The sequence below is a fragment of the Pelodiscus sinensis genome, chromosome 17 (assembly GCF_049634645.1).
Source record: "Pelodiscus sinensis isolate JC-2024 chromosome 17, ASM4963464v1, whole genome shotgun sequence".
NCBI classification, from domain to species: Eukaryota; Metazoa; Chordata; order Testudines; family Trionychidae; genus Pelodiscus; species Pelodiscus sinensis.
In genome coordinates this window covers 21,829,196-21,843,067 of record NC_134727.1, presented here as the reverse complement: position 1 = coordinate 21,843,067, position 13,872 = coordinate 21,829,196, and the positions used below count along the sequence as shown (strand labels likewise).

At 42.4% G+C, this 13,872-nt stretch overlaps 1 protein-coding gene across 5 annotated transcripts in view; it reads right to left on the bottom strand.

Annotated features, from left to right (window-relative positions):
- PRELID2 (PRELI domain containing 2) overlaps positions 1–13,872 on the bottom strand; it is an 84,160-nt gene that overhangs the window by 59,279 nt on the left and 11,009 nt on the right. For all 5 annotated transcript variants that reach the window (XR_012896336.1, XM_006128552.4, XM_014576270.3 and 2 more), the window contains 3 exons: positions 8,273–8,330; positions 5,259–5,332; positions 3,479–3,639 (listed from right to left, as the gene is read on the bottom strand). Coding sequence is in view for 4 of the 5 variants with exons in the window: in XM_006128552.4 (XP_006128614.1) it covers positions 3,479–3,639; positions 5,259–5,332; positions 8,273–8,330 (293 nt within the window). In the remaining variant the exon portion in view is untranslated. The remainder of the gene's footprint in view (positions 1–3,478; positions 3,640–5,258; positions 5,333–8,272; positions 8,331–13,872) is intronic.

Below are 13,872 nucleotides of genomic sequence, written 5' to 3'. Positions count from 1 at the left end.
GATTCATTTTTAATCACCTGATAATTCTAACAATCATTGGTGACTTGATCACACATCTGTGGCTGAATCAAGTGATTCATAACCATTTCATAGTCCACTGCTGTTTTCCTCTTTTGTATTTCAATATTAGAGATGTTGAGTTACCATTTCTGTCCTAGAAGACTGGACAAGAAGTAAAGAGGACAAGACAAAAGGAATTTCATATTTTTATGAATCCAATACCAATTCCTGGGATATCTGAAACTGTAATCTATTCCTTCAGCTTCTACCATGGATGAACTGGTTTGTTTCAGGATTATATATGGGTGTTTATTTTAGGAGAACAGGTAGGAAGATTTAGATGGCCTTTAAAAATATAAAGTAAATGTATTTATTATAAAGAGAAAGTTACATGCATTGAAGTTCTCATATGAACCTCCACTTCCAAGTGGAATTATAGATTTGACTCCCACCTATTAGATAGGCATCAAATCTAGAAGATTAATTTTTAGAGTTTAGTATTTATTGGCAAAGGTGGAAAGTAGAGAAAAGGGGGTTCAACATAAAATGTACAAGAGGAACACAAATAGCCATCTAAGACTTTGGAATACAGAGGACTAGAGTTATGCTCTACCCCTGTCTTTCTGTATGATTTCACTACTGGACAAAGGAGAGCAAAAATTCTGACAAGGCTAAAAAAGGATAGTGGAAAGGATGACTTGCTTCACAAAAGTGAGACATAATATAGCATTTCAGAGGATAGTGAGGTACTTATGGAATGAATGTGACATTAGATGTTACCCCAAAAATTCCCACTGGAGACCACCCATGGTTACATTAGCATGGATTTACTGATTGAGGAATTAACACTCCACTATATGCACTATACTGTATGGTTAAACTAAAGAGGATAGAGCTGCCACTAAAGATTGAAACTAAAGAGGAACCATCTCACACTCACACAGGCAGATGGGTTACAGAAGGTGCCAAGACATCTTGCACCTGGAAGGTCTGTCTGTTGATCATGGTTGGGGAGCTGGTCAGAAAAGAAAGAATTTCTGGCTGCAGAAAGAGGAGCTTCCCTGAAAGAAGGGAATTCTGCCATGTACAGAGGCAATAAAAGGAGAGTGCACAACACCTGTGACTCATCCAGATTCGTCACCAGGGAGCATGCCCAGATTTCCCTTAATCCAGCAGAGCAGCAGTGTCTCCTTAGTTGGTCTGATGACTCACTTGGCTACAGGTGCTCAGCCTTGCAGTTTCTATTCCCAAACACACAATAGCAGTGTTTCTTAAACTTTTTAAGACCAAGGAACACCAAACAATAATTTATTTATTTATTTAAAATGAGGAACGCCAAGGATTTTTTGTTGATGAAAAAAAAAAAAGGCTGGGAGGAAAATGGGTCAGGGGAAAAGTTATTTAAAGAGGGGGTGCTTGCCCCTTTAAGGACAGCCATTTTGAACTCTGTTTTGAACACAGTTTAAGAAACACTGCACAATAGTCTCCACTCACACTCAGATCTCAGGGGAGAATGCAGTTTAGAAAAAAGTTACAAGCAAAGTGGTTGAGAGTTACAAAGTTGCAAGGCTCAAAAGTCACCAAGCTTAAAGTAAAGTAATTTTCTGAATTTATAAAGCAAAGTTGCTAAGAATTACAAAGTTGCAAGGTTTTAAAAAGATTACAATGAGTTTCAGAGTTTAAAGAGCAAAGCGGATGAAACAATTACAAAGCTTCAGAGAATCATTTCCAAATCATCAGTAATGAAGTGATTTAGAAGACTGCTGCCCCCTCCCCCAGCAATGCAGTCAGCAGGAGGTTTTTGTCAGTCTCCAGGTCATGTTGGCAGGACCTTACATGAAATGAAGAAAAGGTGGGCAGTTTACACGCAAAGTTTGATAAAAGCCAAGAATATACAATAAATAAAAATATGATACTTGCAAGTTTTAGTATAGCCCTGTAGCAAAATGCTGTAGAATGGGGAAGGAAAGAGGCCAAGGATGAAGGCAGGGTGGAAGTGAGAGAAGCAGTAAAGACGAGAGGAGGGGTATGTGGGATGGATGAGGGAGGCAGATGGCTGCTGGTGCATGAGGATGTGCAGTGTCTAGACGTAATAGGAGCGCAGCAGTGTATGGCAGTGAATAGGGCCGTATTGGGGTGGCAAATCTGACAGGTGGAGAGTATGAGTAGGAGTGTTTTGTAAGGGGTACAGGACTGGGATGAGTAAGTATGGAAGGCAGGGTGGGATGCAATGATGGGATAGGCATGCAGCCCCATTCCCAGCACACGGAGATGGGCTGGTAATGGGGAGACAGACCATGGTTTGCAGTAGGCACACACCACAGATCAAGCCCAGCCACACAAGTTGTGTGTGAAAAGAAAGTACAGGGCAGCAGAGAAGCATGTGCCATGAGACTCCTCAACAGCCATCTACTGAGTGCTCCTGAGTAGCACTAGCTCCTTCCCGGTCTCGAATCAGCCAATAGGAGCTGTGCCTGTGCGTGGGGGGCAGAGCACCACAGGAGGTGAACATGCTGCCTGTTTGACCTGGAAGTCACACGGCAGAGCTCAGTGGCTAGCAAGGACCCTACCAGACCTGCTATGCAGCACCTCTAACTGAACAACCAACCACCCCGTCAGCAGTGCTGACTGGAGCCAGCAGGATACCTATATGACCAGGTGTTCCAGTCCAAAACCAGACACCTGGTCACCCTGATACTTACCAACTCACAAGCAGTTTTTCTTCTCTCAGAAAGATTTTTTCATGGGTTCCCCTCACATACACCTAAAAATTCAGTCTTCTCACATTTGTAAGGAACTGGATTTCCAACAGTAACATGGACTGTACCAAAACGAAGATGTATTGGCAGAGGGCTAGGGACACGAGGGTGTAAGAGTCAAGGGTGCAAGGAGGGGCCTATGAGGGGAGCAGAGCTGTGCCCCCCACCCCACCCCCAAGATTTGTACCAAGACTGCTTGTCCTTCCCCTTCCTGTCACTATCAGGAAACAAGATCAATCTCCCCCGCCTCATGCTCTTCAGGCAGAATGAGGAATGCAGCAGACAGACTGTGAGGGGAGAGTGCTCTAACAAAAAGGATCAGCCAGCAATGTACTCATACAAATCTAGATGGGGGAGGGGGTGCGGAGAGAAGCTTCAGCCCTGCCTTCCCCCTCCCCCCCCAAGCACACACACCCTTCCCCAAGGAGGGGAAGAATCAGGACTGGGGCAGTCCCAGTCAGGGAGGGGAGAAGGTATACCCCCCAGCCAGCCACTTTCAACTGCTTGGTTATTCGGTCTCTTTTCTGTATGATTTTATGGGAAGCAGTCCCATTCTAGACACATCCCATTTTCCTGGCACAACCAAACCCTGACCTTATTTTAACATTATGACAAGAGGAAGCTGTATACCTGAGCTCTTATCCATGTAGGAGAAGTTCTTGGACAGACAGACAAACTCTACACAAACACAGTATTCACATGCAGACACGAATCCTTACCAATTTGGATTTTCCAAGCTTTCCCTGAAGACAGATTCTTCACTTAGAGATGCATATTGTGTCCAGGTAAGGCAATGAGACTTCATAACCATATTTCTTTCTTGCATATTAAGCCAAGATTCTTCCTCTAAGTAGATGTCAGACACTTTTAAAACACTAACCTGTCAAGAATAAGGATTGTTACTTTCAAAATTCAGTATTTTGAGACCATTTTCATATAGTTAGGATAAAAATAAATACTAAAATTGAGGATTAATAGTTGAGAATGAAGGCACATGAGCTGCAGACAGTCCATGATACACACTGACCTTAACAGATATTGGCAAGGCCATGCAAATGTTTCAAGATTTATGAAAATTGCTCAGTCCCCAGCTAGATTTCCTTGACTGCTAAATGAATGATCTCGCAACCTCATGTTTCATTTCTAATGGGTTATAGCCTATTTAAAATGATAGATTCTAATAGGGCCCATTTGCAAACTGGTGTATACAAAGCACAATCAGCTAAAACGAAGATGTGCAACACAAACCTCCTACCTCTGCTTCCTCCTGTTACTTTAGGGGTCAGAGCAGCCTAGTAACTTATCTTTGAGAAGCTACTTAAGTTACAGCAGTCTGTTCCTAGTCACTTTTGGGCACCAACACTGCCCAGAATCCCCACAAAGCTAGGAGATATCTCCACCCACAACAGACCCTTCCTGCCAGTCATGCTCTTTACCATGGAGTTTCAGGGGATCATCTCCATTCCTGCACCAGAAGACTTCCTCTTCAGCCAGGCCTATTGCTTTTAGAATTAATTTACTCTGTGCACTTGCCTCACCTTCCCCCATCCACCCAGTGGCAGCACACAACGGACAAAATGAAGATCAGAATCGCACCCCTGGATCATTTCACATTCTGTTCAGTACATGGAAATTTACTTTTCAAACATAAAATTTAAAAAAAACCACTACAGATGTAATGTAGTTGTACTGACAGATTGTTTTTACTATACAAGAGGCAATATATGAAGGATATATAATCAGTGCACAGCTAGTGTAAAGAAATATGTATTTTCTGTGCACAGTGTACTAACTAGTTTTCATTTTATTAAAATCTTGTACTTTTTTTTATAGATTTCATGAGCTGAAAGGTGATGCGAGGCAATATCTTTCATTGGACCAGCTCCTATCTACATAGGAAGATCTGTCAGTAGATTGCAGGTACGTCTCAGAACAGAAGTAGTTGGTCCAATAAACGATATTGCCTCACACACACCTCATCTCTCAAATATCCTGGGACTGACACCACTACAACATGCTACATGTAAATTTAACAGAGTTCTCTCAACACTCTAACATAATAAAAGATTCCTGAGCTCACCTATATAGTATTTGCTATATCTATTCTCCCATTCACCAGATGGGGATAATCACTATCGGATATCACTAGTAACTGAATAGTCATGTAACTATACAAAATATTGATTGCACGACTATTCAATATTTGTATCAGACACAGCAGCACAGTGTGTCAGCAGCTCCTGTCCGTGGGGGGTCCAAGCTGCATGGGTGGGGGAGGAGGCAGTCCATGTTCAGAGACTGCTCTGTGGCAGACACCCCTGCCCCTCTCCCTCCACACTGCTGCCTCTCTATCACTTATATAAATCTGGTCTTTTCATGCAAATTGCATCAGAAGCTTGTATTAGGATTATTGTTGGGTATTTGTTTTTATTAACTATCACTTTAAAAAAAAATCAACATAATCCAAAGCCAAACTAAACCTGGATTTCATGTAATTACCTTTCTTAAGATTTCTGGAATTATGTTCTGGCATGTTGCAATTCTCCTTCTGTAAATAATCCCTGTGGATAAATCTGATCATAAAAATATAAGTAAATAAGACATACTAAAGAACTAGCATGGCAAATGTTGCCTTTTGTTAATAAAAATGAAGTATCTAGAGAAGTTAGCAAAAGAATGAAACTGCAGGCAGGAAGGCTGGCATACTAGCAATGCATTACACTGTCTTTTTATTTGTTAATATTATTTAAAGCCATCACAATATTCCTGCTCCTTTGTCAGACTAAGTGGTAAACAAGAAAGATGCTAACAATCTGGGCTCAGTCTACTGAGGAGGGTATCCATGGCCATTGCTACACTCTAGCACCCCCTACCAGTCAGAGAACATATGGTATTTTACAAACATTAAATTGGCATTTATACTAATACTTGTAACCCTTGCATGCATGGCCAAACTCAAGCCTGCATGTAAGCAGGCATGACAGTATTGAAGTCAGAGCTGGATTTCGAACATAGTAAAGTAGTTCATTTTCAGTGTTGCTATTTTGTTGACTATCTGCGAGTGAGCAGAGTACAAGTATCTTAGGCTATGTCTACACAGCAGCGTTACTTTGGAATAACTGACATCTACACGCAAGCAGTTATTTCAACATAATGTCAAAATAACGCTGAGCTGGAAGACTGCTTACTTTGACTCCCGTAACCCTAACTGTTCGAGGAGTAATGGAAGTTGGAGGAAGAGAGCGCTCTCGAAATAATTGCTGTGTAGACCACACCAAAAGTCAAAATAAGCTATTTCGACTTAATCTACGCAATTAGCATAGCTCAAGTTGCATAGCTTATTTTGAGTTTAGCCCTGCCCTTAGTCTATATGAAGCGTTTAGCAGTCAGTCCATGCCCAGACCAAAACTTCACTTTCCTATTTGCTCCATTCATTCATTCAGTATTCTCAAGTACATGCCACAGGCACACAGAATACTCTCCTCCCTCATTGCATTTGAAGTCTACAGCAAGCTGTTGCACAACTACTCATTTTTATATTGAATTGGACCTAGTGATAAGGACAAAGCTATCCATTTAAAAAAAAATCAAATTATAGTTATTTAGCATCACCAAAAACGTGACTGGCTTTCAGGATCTCTTTGCATTTTAATATTTAATGAACCACATCCTCAGTATGCTACAAAAGGAGAAGCCAACTGGCAGATGGCCCAGTTAAAGAGAGCTCTCAGTGACAAAAGAATGTTTTCTCAAAAAAAATATCTGGTACAATTGGTGTCTTGTGAAAGGGCTTTGATGGTACATTGGGTAAATATTAAATATGAAGTGCTTACATGGTACATAAACCAGTATTCCCCAAGAAAAAGACTGCTTAGTGCCTAAGGTATAATTTTGCCCTCAGATACACTTTGGCTGGTATCAGTGTCAGGGTTCTGTTCTTTCTATGCAAGGGGATACCATATTCATACTGACAAAGCAGAATACTGGAATTAAGACCCACTATGTACATCTTAGGTACGGACATGGATATTTTACAGATTGGCAATTCAGGCACAGAGAGACTAAGCAATTTGCCCATAAGAGACGTGTGGCTAAGCAGGAAATGGATTTCACATCTCAGGTACCAGACTCACTACTGGTCCACCAGTGTGAGGCTGGAGTTGAACTCTATGGGATTTCCATTTGACTGAGAATGGCATAAAAAAAAAGTGAATACACTTCCTTTGGATTTCTTCCCTGGCAAATCATCACCAACTTTCCCTGTAAGCTGAGCACTTGGCCACCCAGGAGAGATTCAAATGGGGCCCAGCTGATCAGCAGAGTGCACATGGCTGGTAACACAAGTGTGTACTGGTGATGCACATTCACATATGCCTTGGTGCACAAAAAAATTATTCCACACATTGCTGGAAAATAGAGAGAATATTGGTCACCACACTGATCTGGGAGACAAAGGTCTCTACCAACATTAGACAGAACACTTGGATGAGTGGGCCATAAGAAAGTACAGAAGTTCGTCTCACCCCTGCGCCCCCCCCCCCCCAAAAAAAATAGAATTTGAACATTTCCAAGAGCAGAAACATAGATGGCTGCCACTTGGAAGTAACCCTTCCTCCCCCTCCTCTTCCTCCCCCCGCTTTGAAGTACCCCCTGTATCTGATAGAGGCAGCAAGGGGGAAGGGAAAAAAAATCAACTAGTTGACTGACTATCGGATAAGCAGAAAAGCTGTTTTTTGCATGGATACTTATTCCCCCGTTATTTAAAATAAAGTTTCCCAAGTGTACGTACATTACATACCAGCCAATGTGCTTAACTAGCAATTTTCCAGATTGCCTCTCAGTAAATCTTTTTTACATTACAAACCTTTAAAAACCCCACTATCTACCCATTAATAGTAGCAAAGGCATCTGTCTTACCAATATTCTGCTACTGAGCAAGCATCCCTTTTCTAGGCAGTGTCATAAATGTTTGGTAACTGTACAGAATTTAGATTTTTCCCACTATTTTAGAAGTTTTAGTGGTTAAAACAACTGTGGTAGAATCTGGATTCAATTTCTCATTATCAGTGCTGTTTTTTAGGAGATTGGGCAGTTTCACTGAACTTGTGTTATTCTGGTTCCCCATCTATAAAATGGAATAACCATACTTCCCTTTCATACATAGAGCGTGAAAATGAAGTAATCAAATGCTTGTTGATTTGGGTCACTTAAAGCTGATTTGGAGAAATTCACTGGTCCTGAGAGGAGCAGACAGGAGTCATTACAGAAATGGAATGGACCTATATACTGAAAGCAAGTAGCAGAAGGAGAATAGACAAGTCATGCTTCTAACATGCCGCGTTAGCCTCTGTCCCAAAGAGTTTAGCTATGTTTTGTTCTGTGTTTATACAGCCTCCAGGACAGTGGGATCCTGGATCTATATCCACAGTATTACTGAAACACAATATTCATGTTGTCATTGTTAGGTTGGATTTAAGTAGCACTGTATTTTAACAGAACAGTTTGTAGCTTACCTGTTTTCTCCTCCATGGTTTTTATAGCCGTGACATGTTTCTCCATGGGACTGGGATACTAGGTAAAAATATGCAGTGTAAATATCACTATAGTTGTCACTTAGGTAAGAGAAAATTATAATACTTGTGAAAACACTAAGCATTTTCATGGTCTCAATGGATAAAGAAAGAGCAAAAGTGTGTCAAGAGCATGCAGGGTCCATTTAGATTAGCTCAATGTTTGCTGAGGGGAGGAATTTAAAATATTTTTAAATGTACATTTATTTTGGTGTAGAGGTTCAGGATGTAAAGGACAGGACAGTTGACTAGTTGCTCTCCCCACTTGCTGCCTCTCAGACAGAGACAGCGGGGGGGGGGGGGAGAAGTGGGGAGTACTTAAAAGCGGTAGCGCTGCACGAAGCCCAGGGTCAGCTGGGGAGTCCTGGGCTCCATGTGGCATGCCAGCTTTGAAATTTAGAAGAGTCCCCAGAGGAGGCTTATGTGCATTTCAAAGAGGAAGTGCCTGTGTGGAGCCCAGAGTCAACAGGACTTCCCGTTGGCCCTGGGCTCCACGCGGAGTTCCAACTCTGAAATGCTCAAGAGCCCCCAGTGGTGCTCTTGTACATTTCAACGGCTGAACACAGAAGTGCTTATCAACTAGTCGAGTAGTCGATGGAAATTCTATTGACTACCCAACTAGTAAATGAATTGCTAGTTAACATCCCTAGTAGAGGTTTGCTTTGCCTTCCAAAAAAGAAAACCCACAAGAACAAAAAAGCACACACACACACACACACACACACACACACACACACACACACACACTCACTCCACCCCCTTCACTCTCACTATGGAACACTTCTATTAAAAACAGAGATTTTAAAGCCTGAGCCAACAGAGAATACCCTGAAAGCAGAAACAGTAAGATTGACTAGTATCACATGGTTCTTAGCTAGGGACTGCGGAAATGCCACGCTGAACCCAGGCTCTGCACGGCACTGCTGCTTTGAAATGCCAATCCGGTGTTTCAAAGGAGCAACGCCGTACAGCTGATGCGGGAATCAGCTGTGCAGCACTGCAGCTTTGAAGTACCCCCTCTATCTCATAGAAGCAGTGGGGGGAGAGGGGAAGGGGGAAAAGGAGGGAGGAAATCCAACTAGTTGACTGACTATCTGATAAGCATTTGCTTATCAGATAGTCAACTAGTCTTTAACATCCTTAGCAGGAGCCAGTACCGTCTCCATGGGGGCAGGGGAGGCAGAGCCAATAGCAGTCCCAGAGCCGACTCGCACTGGCCCCGGGAGCTAACCCCACTGTGGCTCTGCACTTTAAATGTAGTAAGAGCCTGGCAACTCTTACGATATTTAAAATGCAGAGCCACAGTGGCAAACGCCCCCCCCCCCCCCCCCCATTGACTAGTCGGAATTTCCATCGATTAGCTACTGAACTGTTATTTAACATCCTTAGTTCTAGTTGACCATAGCTTGCAGAGTGCTATAACTTCAAGTCAAATGCATCCCTTAGGATCCACATCAGTGATAATTTGGACCTTATATTTCCTGCAGTACCTACAGATGTTGCTGCGCATGTTTACAATACAGTGCAAAACCCAAGATTATACAGCAAGGTGCAGGAAACCTGGTTTCCAATGGCATCTGGAACACAAAATAGGAAGGGTTTTACTGTCCTGCAACATCTTCAAGAGGTCTTCTTCTAAAGAGAAAGATGTCACTTCATATTGTAATGTACTGGTGGGAGTGGACTTCCTCTGCCCTGGTGGTGACTTGGAGAGGCTAGAACTACCACTACTGCCTAAGGCAGCTAAGGAAAATCTCCTTTAGTTAAAGTAGCAAAGGCATTTCAGAGTTAAAGAAATGAGATTCTAACTCTGACTCGCCAAGAGTATGTGCAAGAATTATGCAGAAATTGTGTCAAATGTCTGAAATACATGAACTCTGTATGACATACTAGTACCTAATAAGGAATGTTTTATGTCAAGAAACAGAGGTGAGGGATGAGTAAGCCATTTTTGACTCCCTCTTCGCAGAGTGCTTAAGAAGGTGAAAAGAACTATATTACCTATTGCTAAAAGCAAGCAACATTCACAAGAATTGATGTTGAAATCCAAAACAAAGATAAATCACTGCAATGCAACACAGCTCAAAAGTAACTGAGCTAGTTCAAATTCCATATTAGTATTGAGAAGATATTGAACATCAGATAAAGGTTAGCATTAAACAAAATATGAAGAGTGAGAGGAGGGGGAAGTTATATTTTACGATTAATGGAAGTCAGGTAATGCAGTGATTACCATTAACAGGTGGTACTTTAAATTAGGATGTTGTAACCAGGAATTCTGGAGGGAAAAAAGTGTAAAAAACATTCCAGAAGAGGATAACTGGCTCTAGCCTACAGTACCCACTACATTTATTTTTGCTGCTGGGAATAAAAGTAAGAGCTGAAAAAGGAAGTGCAAGTCTGTAGATTCCTATTTTGTAGTTACATCAGAGGGTTCTTTGGAACATGCTGCTTTGAAATGGAACAAGTAGTTGTATAATTACATTATCAACGTAACTTACAGAGTGTAAGGCCCAATTGTGTGAAACAAAAAGCCATTTACATAAATCTTTCACTAAATAGCAGACTATTACCCAAGTATTTAAAACAGAAACAGACTCAATTTCCTACACAGCAGACTATAAGAAATAGTGTTAAAAGCCTATAAGCAGATGGAATGGTTCAGTGAGCATAGCAATCACAACAAAATAGACTTCTAAGCCAACCACATTCTTCCTCCAAGGCTTTTATTTCCTCAGGATCTACAAGTTCAAGAGCAGTAGAGAACAAAAACCATCAATTTGAGTACTTCCTCAGCCCAGTAAATGGCTTGGTGGGGCAGCTACCTAGCCCCAAGGTACTGGTCCCCACCACAGCAGGTGTGGCGGTTCTAGCCCTCCTCAGAAACTAATTAACCTGAGCACTCCTGCCACTGAGCGTGAGTGCAATGGAAAGAAAACACTGTGCTGGAGTCAACTTTCCTGCACATCAGTGACCAAGTGGGGCCTGTGCATTGTCACTGCAACAGTTAAAAAAAAAACCCAACAGTATCTCCTGGTTGCAGGCTATTGCTAAATACCACAAAATAACAGACCGGCTACAGCTTGCTCTCTCTAGTGATAGTTTAGCTTCTAACCCACCAAACAAACCCAAATATTAAAAGGAATATTAAGGCTGCCAAAAAAGAAAGTCATAGTTGCTAAATTAAGAAGTGCCAGTATTAACATTATAGGTACAACCTTAATTGAACCCCCTTCTGCGTATCCATTATACCACTTTTAGGCACATTATTATTTCTTTCCTCCTAAGTCCTGACCCCTAGCTCTTTCCCCCTTCCCTTTTGTGCCTATACACCTCCTACCTCCTCTACTCCCATCCACCACCAGCTCCTAAGATCACCAGATTACCTTAAAAAAATTACCGGACACAGGGACACCGGACAGGAGGGGAGCAGGGAAGGAACTGGCCGGCAGGGAGGAAGAGCTGGCCGGGAGGGGGTCAGAAGGAGCAGGGCTGGCCGGGGGGGAGGAGGGGGCAGAAAATCAGGGGGAAACTGGCCAGCGGGGCTGACCCGGGCTCATGCAGAGTCCGGGGTGCTGCCCGTCCTGCGCACGGTCCCAGCGAGGCGCACGGGCAAGTCCAAGCTCAGGGATTCCATCTCACCCCGGCTCTGCCCCCCTCCTCTCTACTGCATAGCTGCATACTGCCTGGCTGGTCGACATGCTCACGCAGTACCCAACTACATACTGATACTCATGATAACAATAAAACTTAATTAGAAAATACCACACGTTTATATGTCTGGTATTTTCTCAATTTGTTTCCTGGACAGAAAGCTCAAATACCAGGCTGTCTGGTCAAAACCAGACACCTAGCAACCCTACCAGCTCCTTTCCTGCTTCCCTTCCTCCAAACCCCACTCCTCTCCTTCCCTGCCATCCTTGCATTTCTCAGTCCTCTACATTCTACTATGTCTGCTTCCTCCTCACTGCTTGGACCTAGCAGGCAAGGCATTGAGCACACTGCAGAAAGTCTCTTCACTTCCATTTTCCATGCCTGGTACCCCAATGACCTGCAGCAGCCAAGAGTAATTCTATAGAAAGTTCGGCACCCTCTCTGCATCTCCCATGTGGAGCATGCTCAGTACAGACAACCAGGGGTTGATGAACAAATCTAAACAGTTGGATTTGGAGAACATTTAGTAGTGGTGAGGAAAGGGCAACAGATGAGAAGTGGCACTGCATATGGACCATTGAATGACTTGACTTGTAGCGCCTGGTTTTTCTTGTGGTAGCATATGCAGCACAGCAACTTCAATTGCAAGTTTGATTTCAACACAAATTTTTTACTTATAAAGCATGACTGTTTCCTTTATCTCTACCAACCCCATGAAGTGATTTGATGCCATCTTGTGGTCAATTCTAGGAAGACACTAAAACAGCCCACTCCACAGTACTTTTATTGAGGCCTGAATGGGAGTGTGCAGAAGACACAGAAGTGAATTTCGGGCAACAAAAACATTGGCAGAGGCAGGATGATTGGTATGTATCACTACTCAGTTTCATGACAGCATGAGGTGAGGAAGAAATGTAGCAAGGCTGCTGCTGTTTCACCCCACCATTTATAGTAGTTCTCAATACATGAAGCTGATGATTTTTAAATGATCTAATTAAATCTTAGCAAAGAGAGAGATAGTAAATGGATGATAGTAAGAGATAGTAAATGGATGCAGCAATATCAAGTGACTGGAGCAAGACCTAGAGGGAAGAGACCCCTGTTCTATTTTAGTAACACTTATCAATTATTTCTTTTCCATGCAGGAACAATTCATTAAGGTGGCAGATTTAAAAAGATGAGACTTCAAATCAAAGGGAGTTTAAAGTAAAGTAGTTTCACAATTGCCCTCGTGTTCCCCTATCAATTTGAAAGGTTTCACAGACAAGTTTTCCTGTTTTAAAATACTGCCTAAATCTCTATTGCTATGTGAAAGACCCAAAGAAATAAGGAGAGAAACTACCCAATTGATAAGAGAAACAGTAAAATGGAGTTTGCACAAACTGTCAAATGCACACCGGGAATGGAGAAGGCAGTTTCAGACAAACTTAATTATTTCTTGAGTGTCAGTGGGGCTCCATGAGGAGCTAAGAGTCCAGTTTGTAGAACTTAGCCATACACAAGATAGTATTATAGGTTGAAACTCCTTGGTCCAGCATCCTCGGGACAGGGAGTTTGCCAGACCAGGGGAAGCCAGCCCCTGCAGGCCACCAGGGTTCCATGGCCAACTGCTCCCTGCCAGGGGTCTCATCCAGCAACATCCATGGCCTTACTAGACACTCTGGACCAGATAACTATTATATGTCATGTTGGCTTTACGTTTGAACTAAAAATTAATTTATTATTTTCAGTAAATAGGACAATTGCAGGAATGGAAGGAACTTCAACAGGTCATGTAGTTCAGTCCCCTGCATACCTTGCAGGACTACACATTATCTAGACCATCCCTAAGAGGTGTTTGTCTAACCTGCTCTTAAAAATCTCCAATGATTAGTTGTACTGGTGATTAT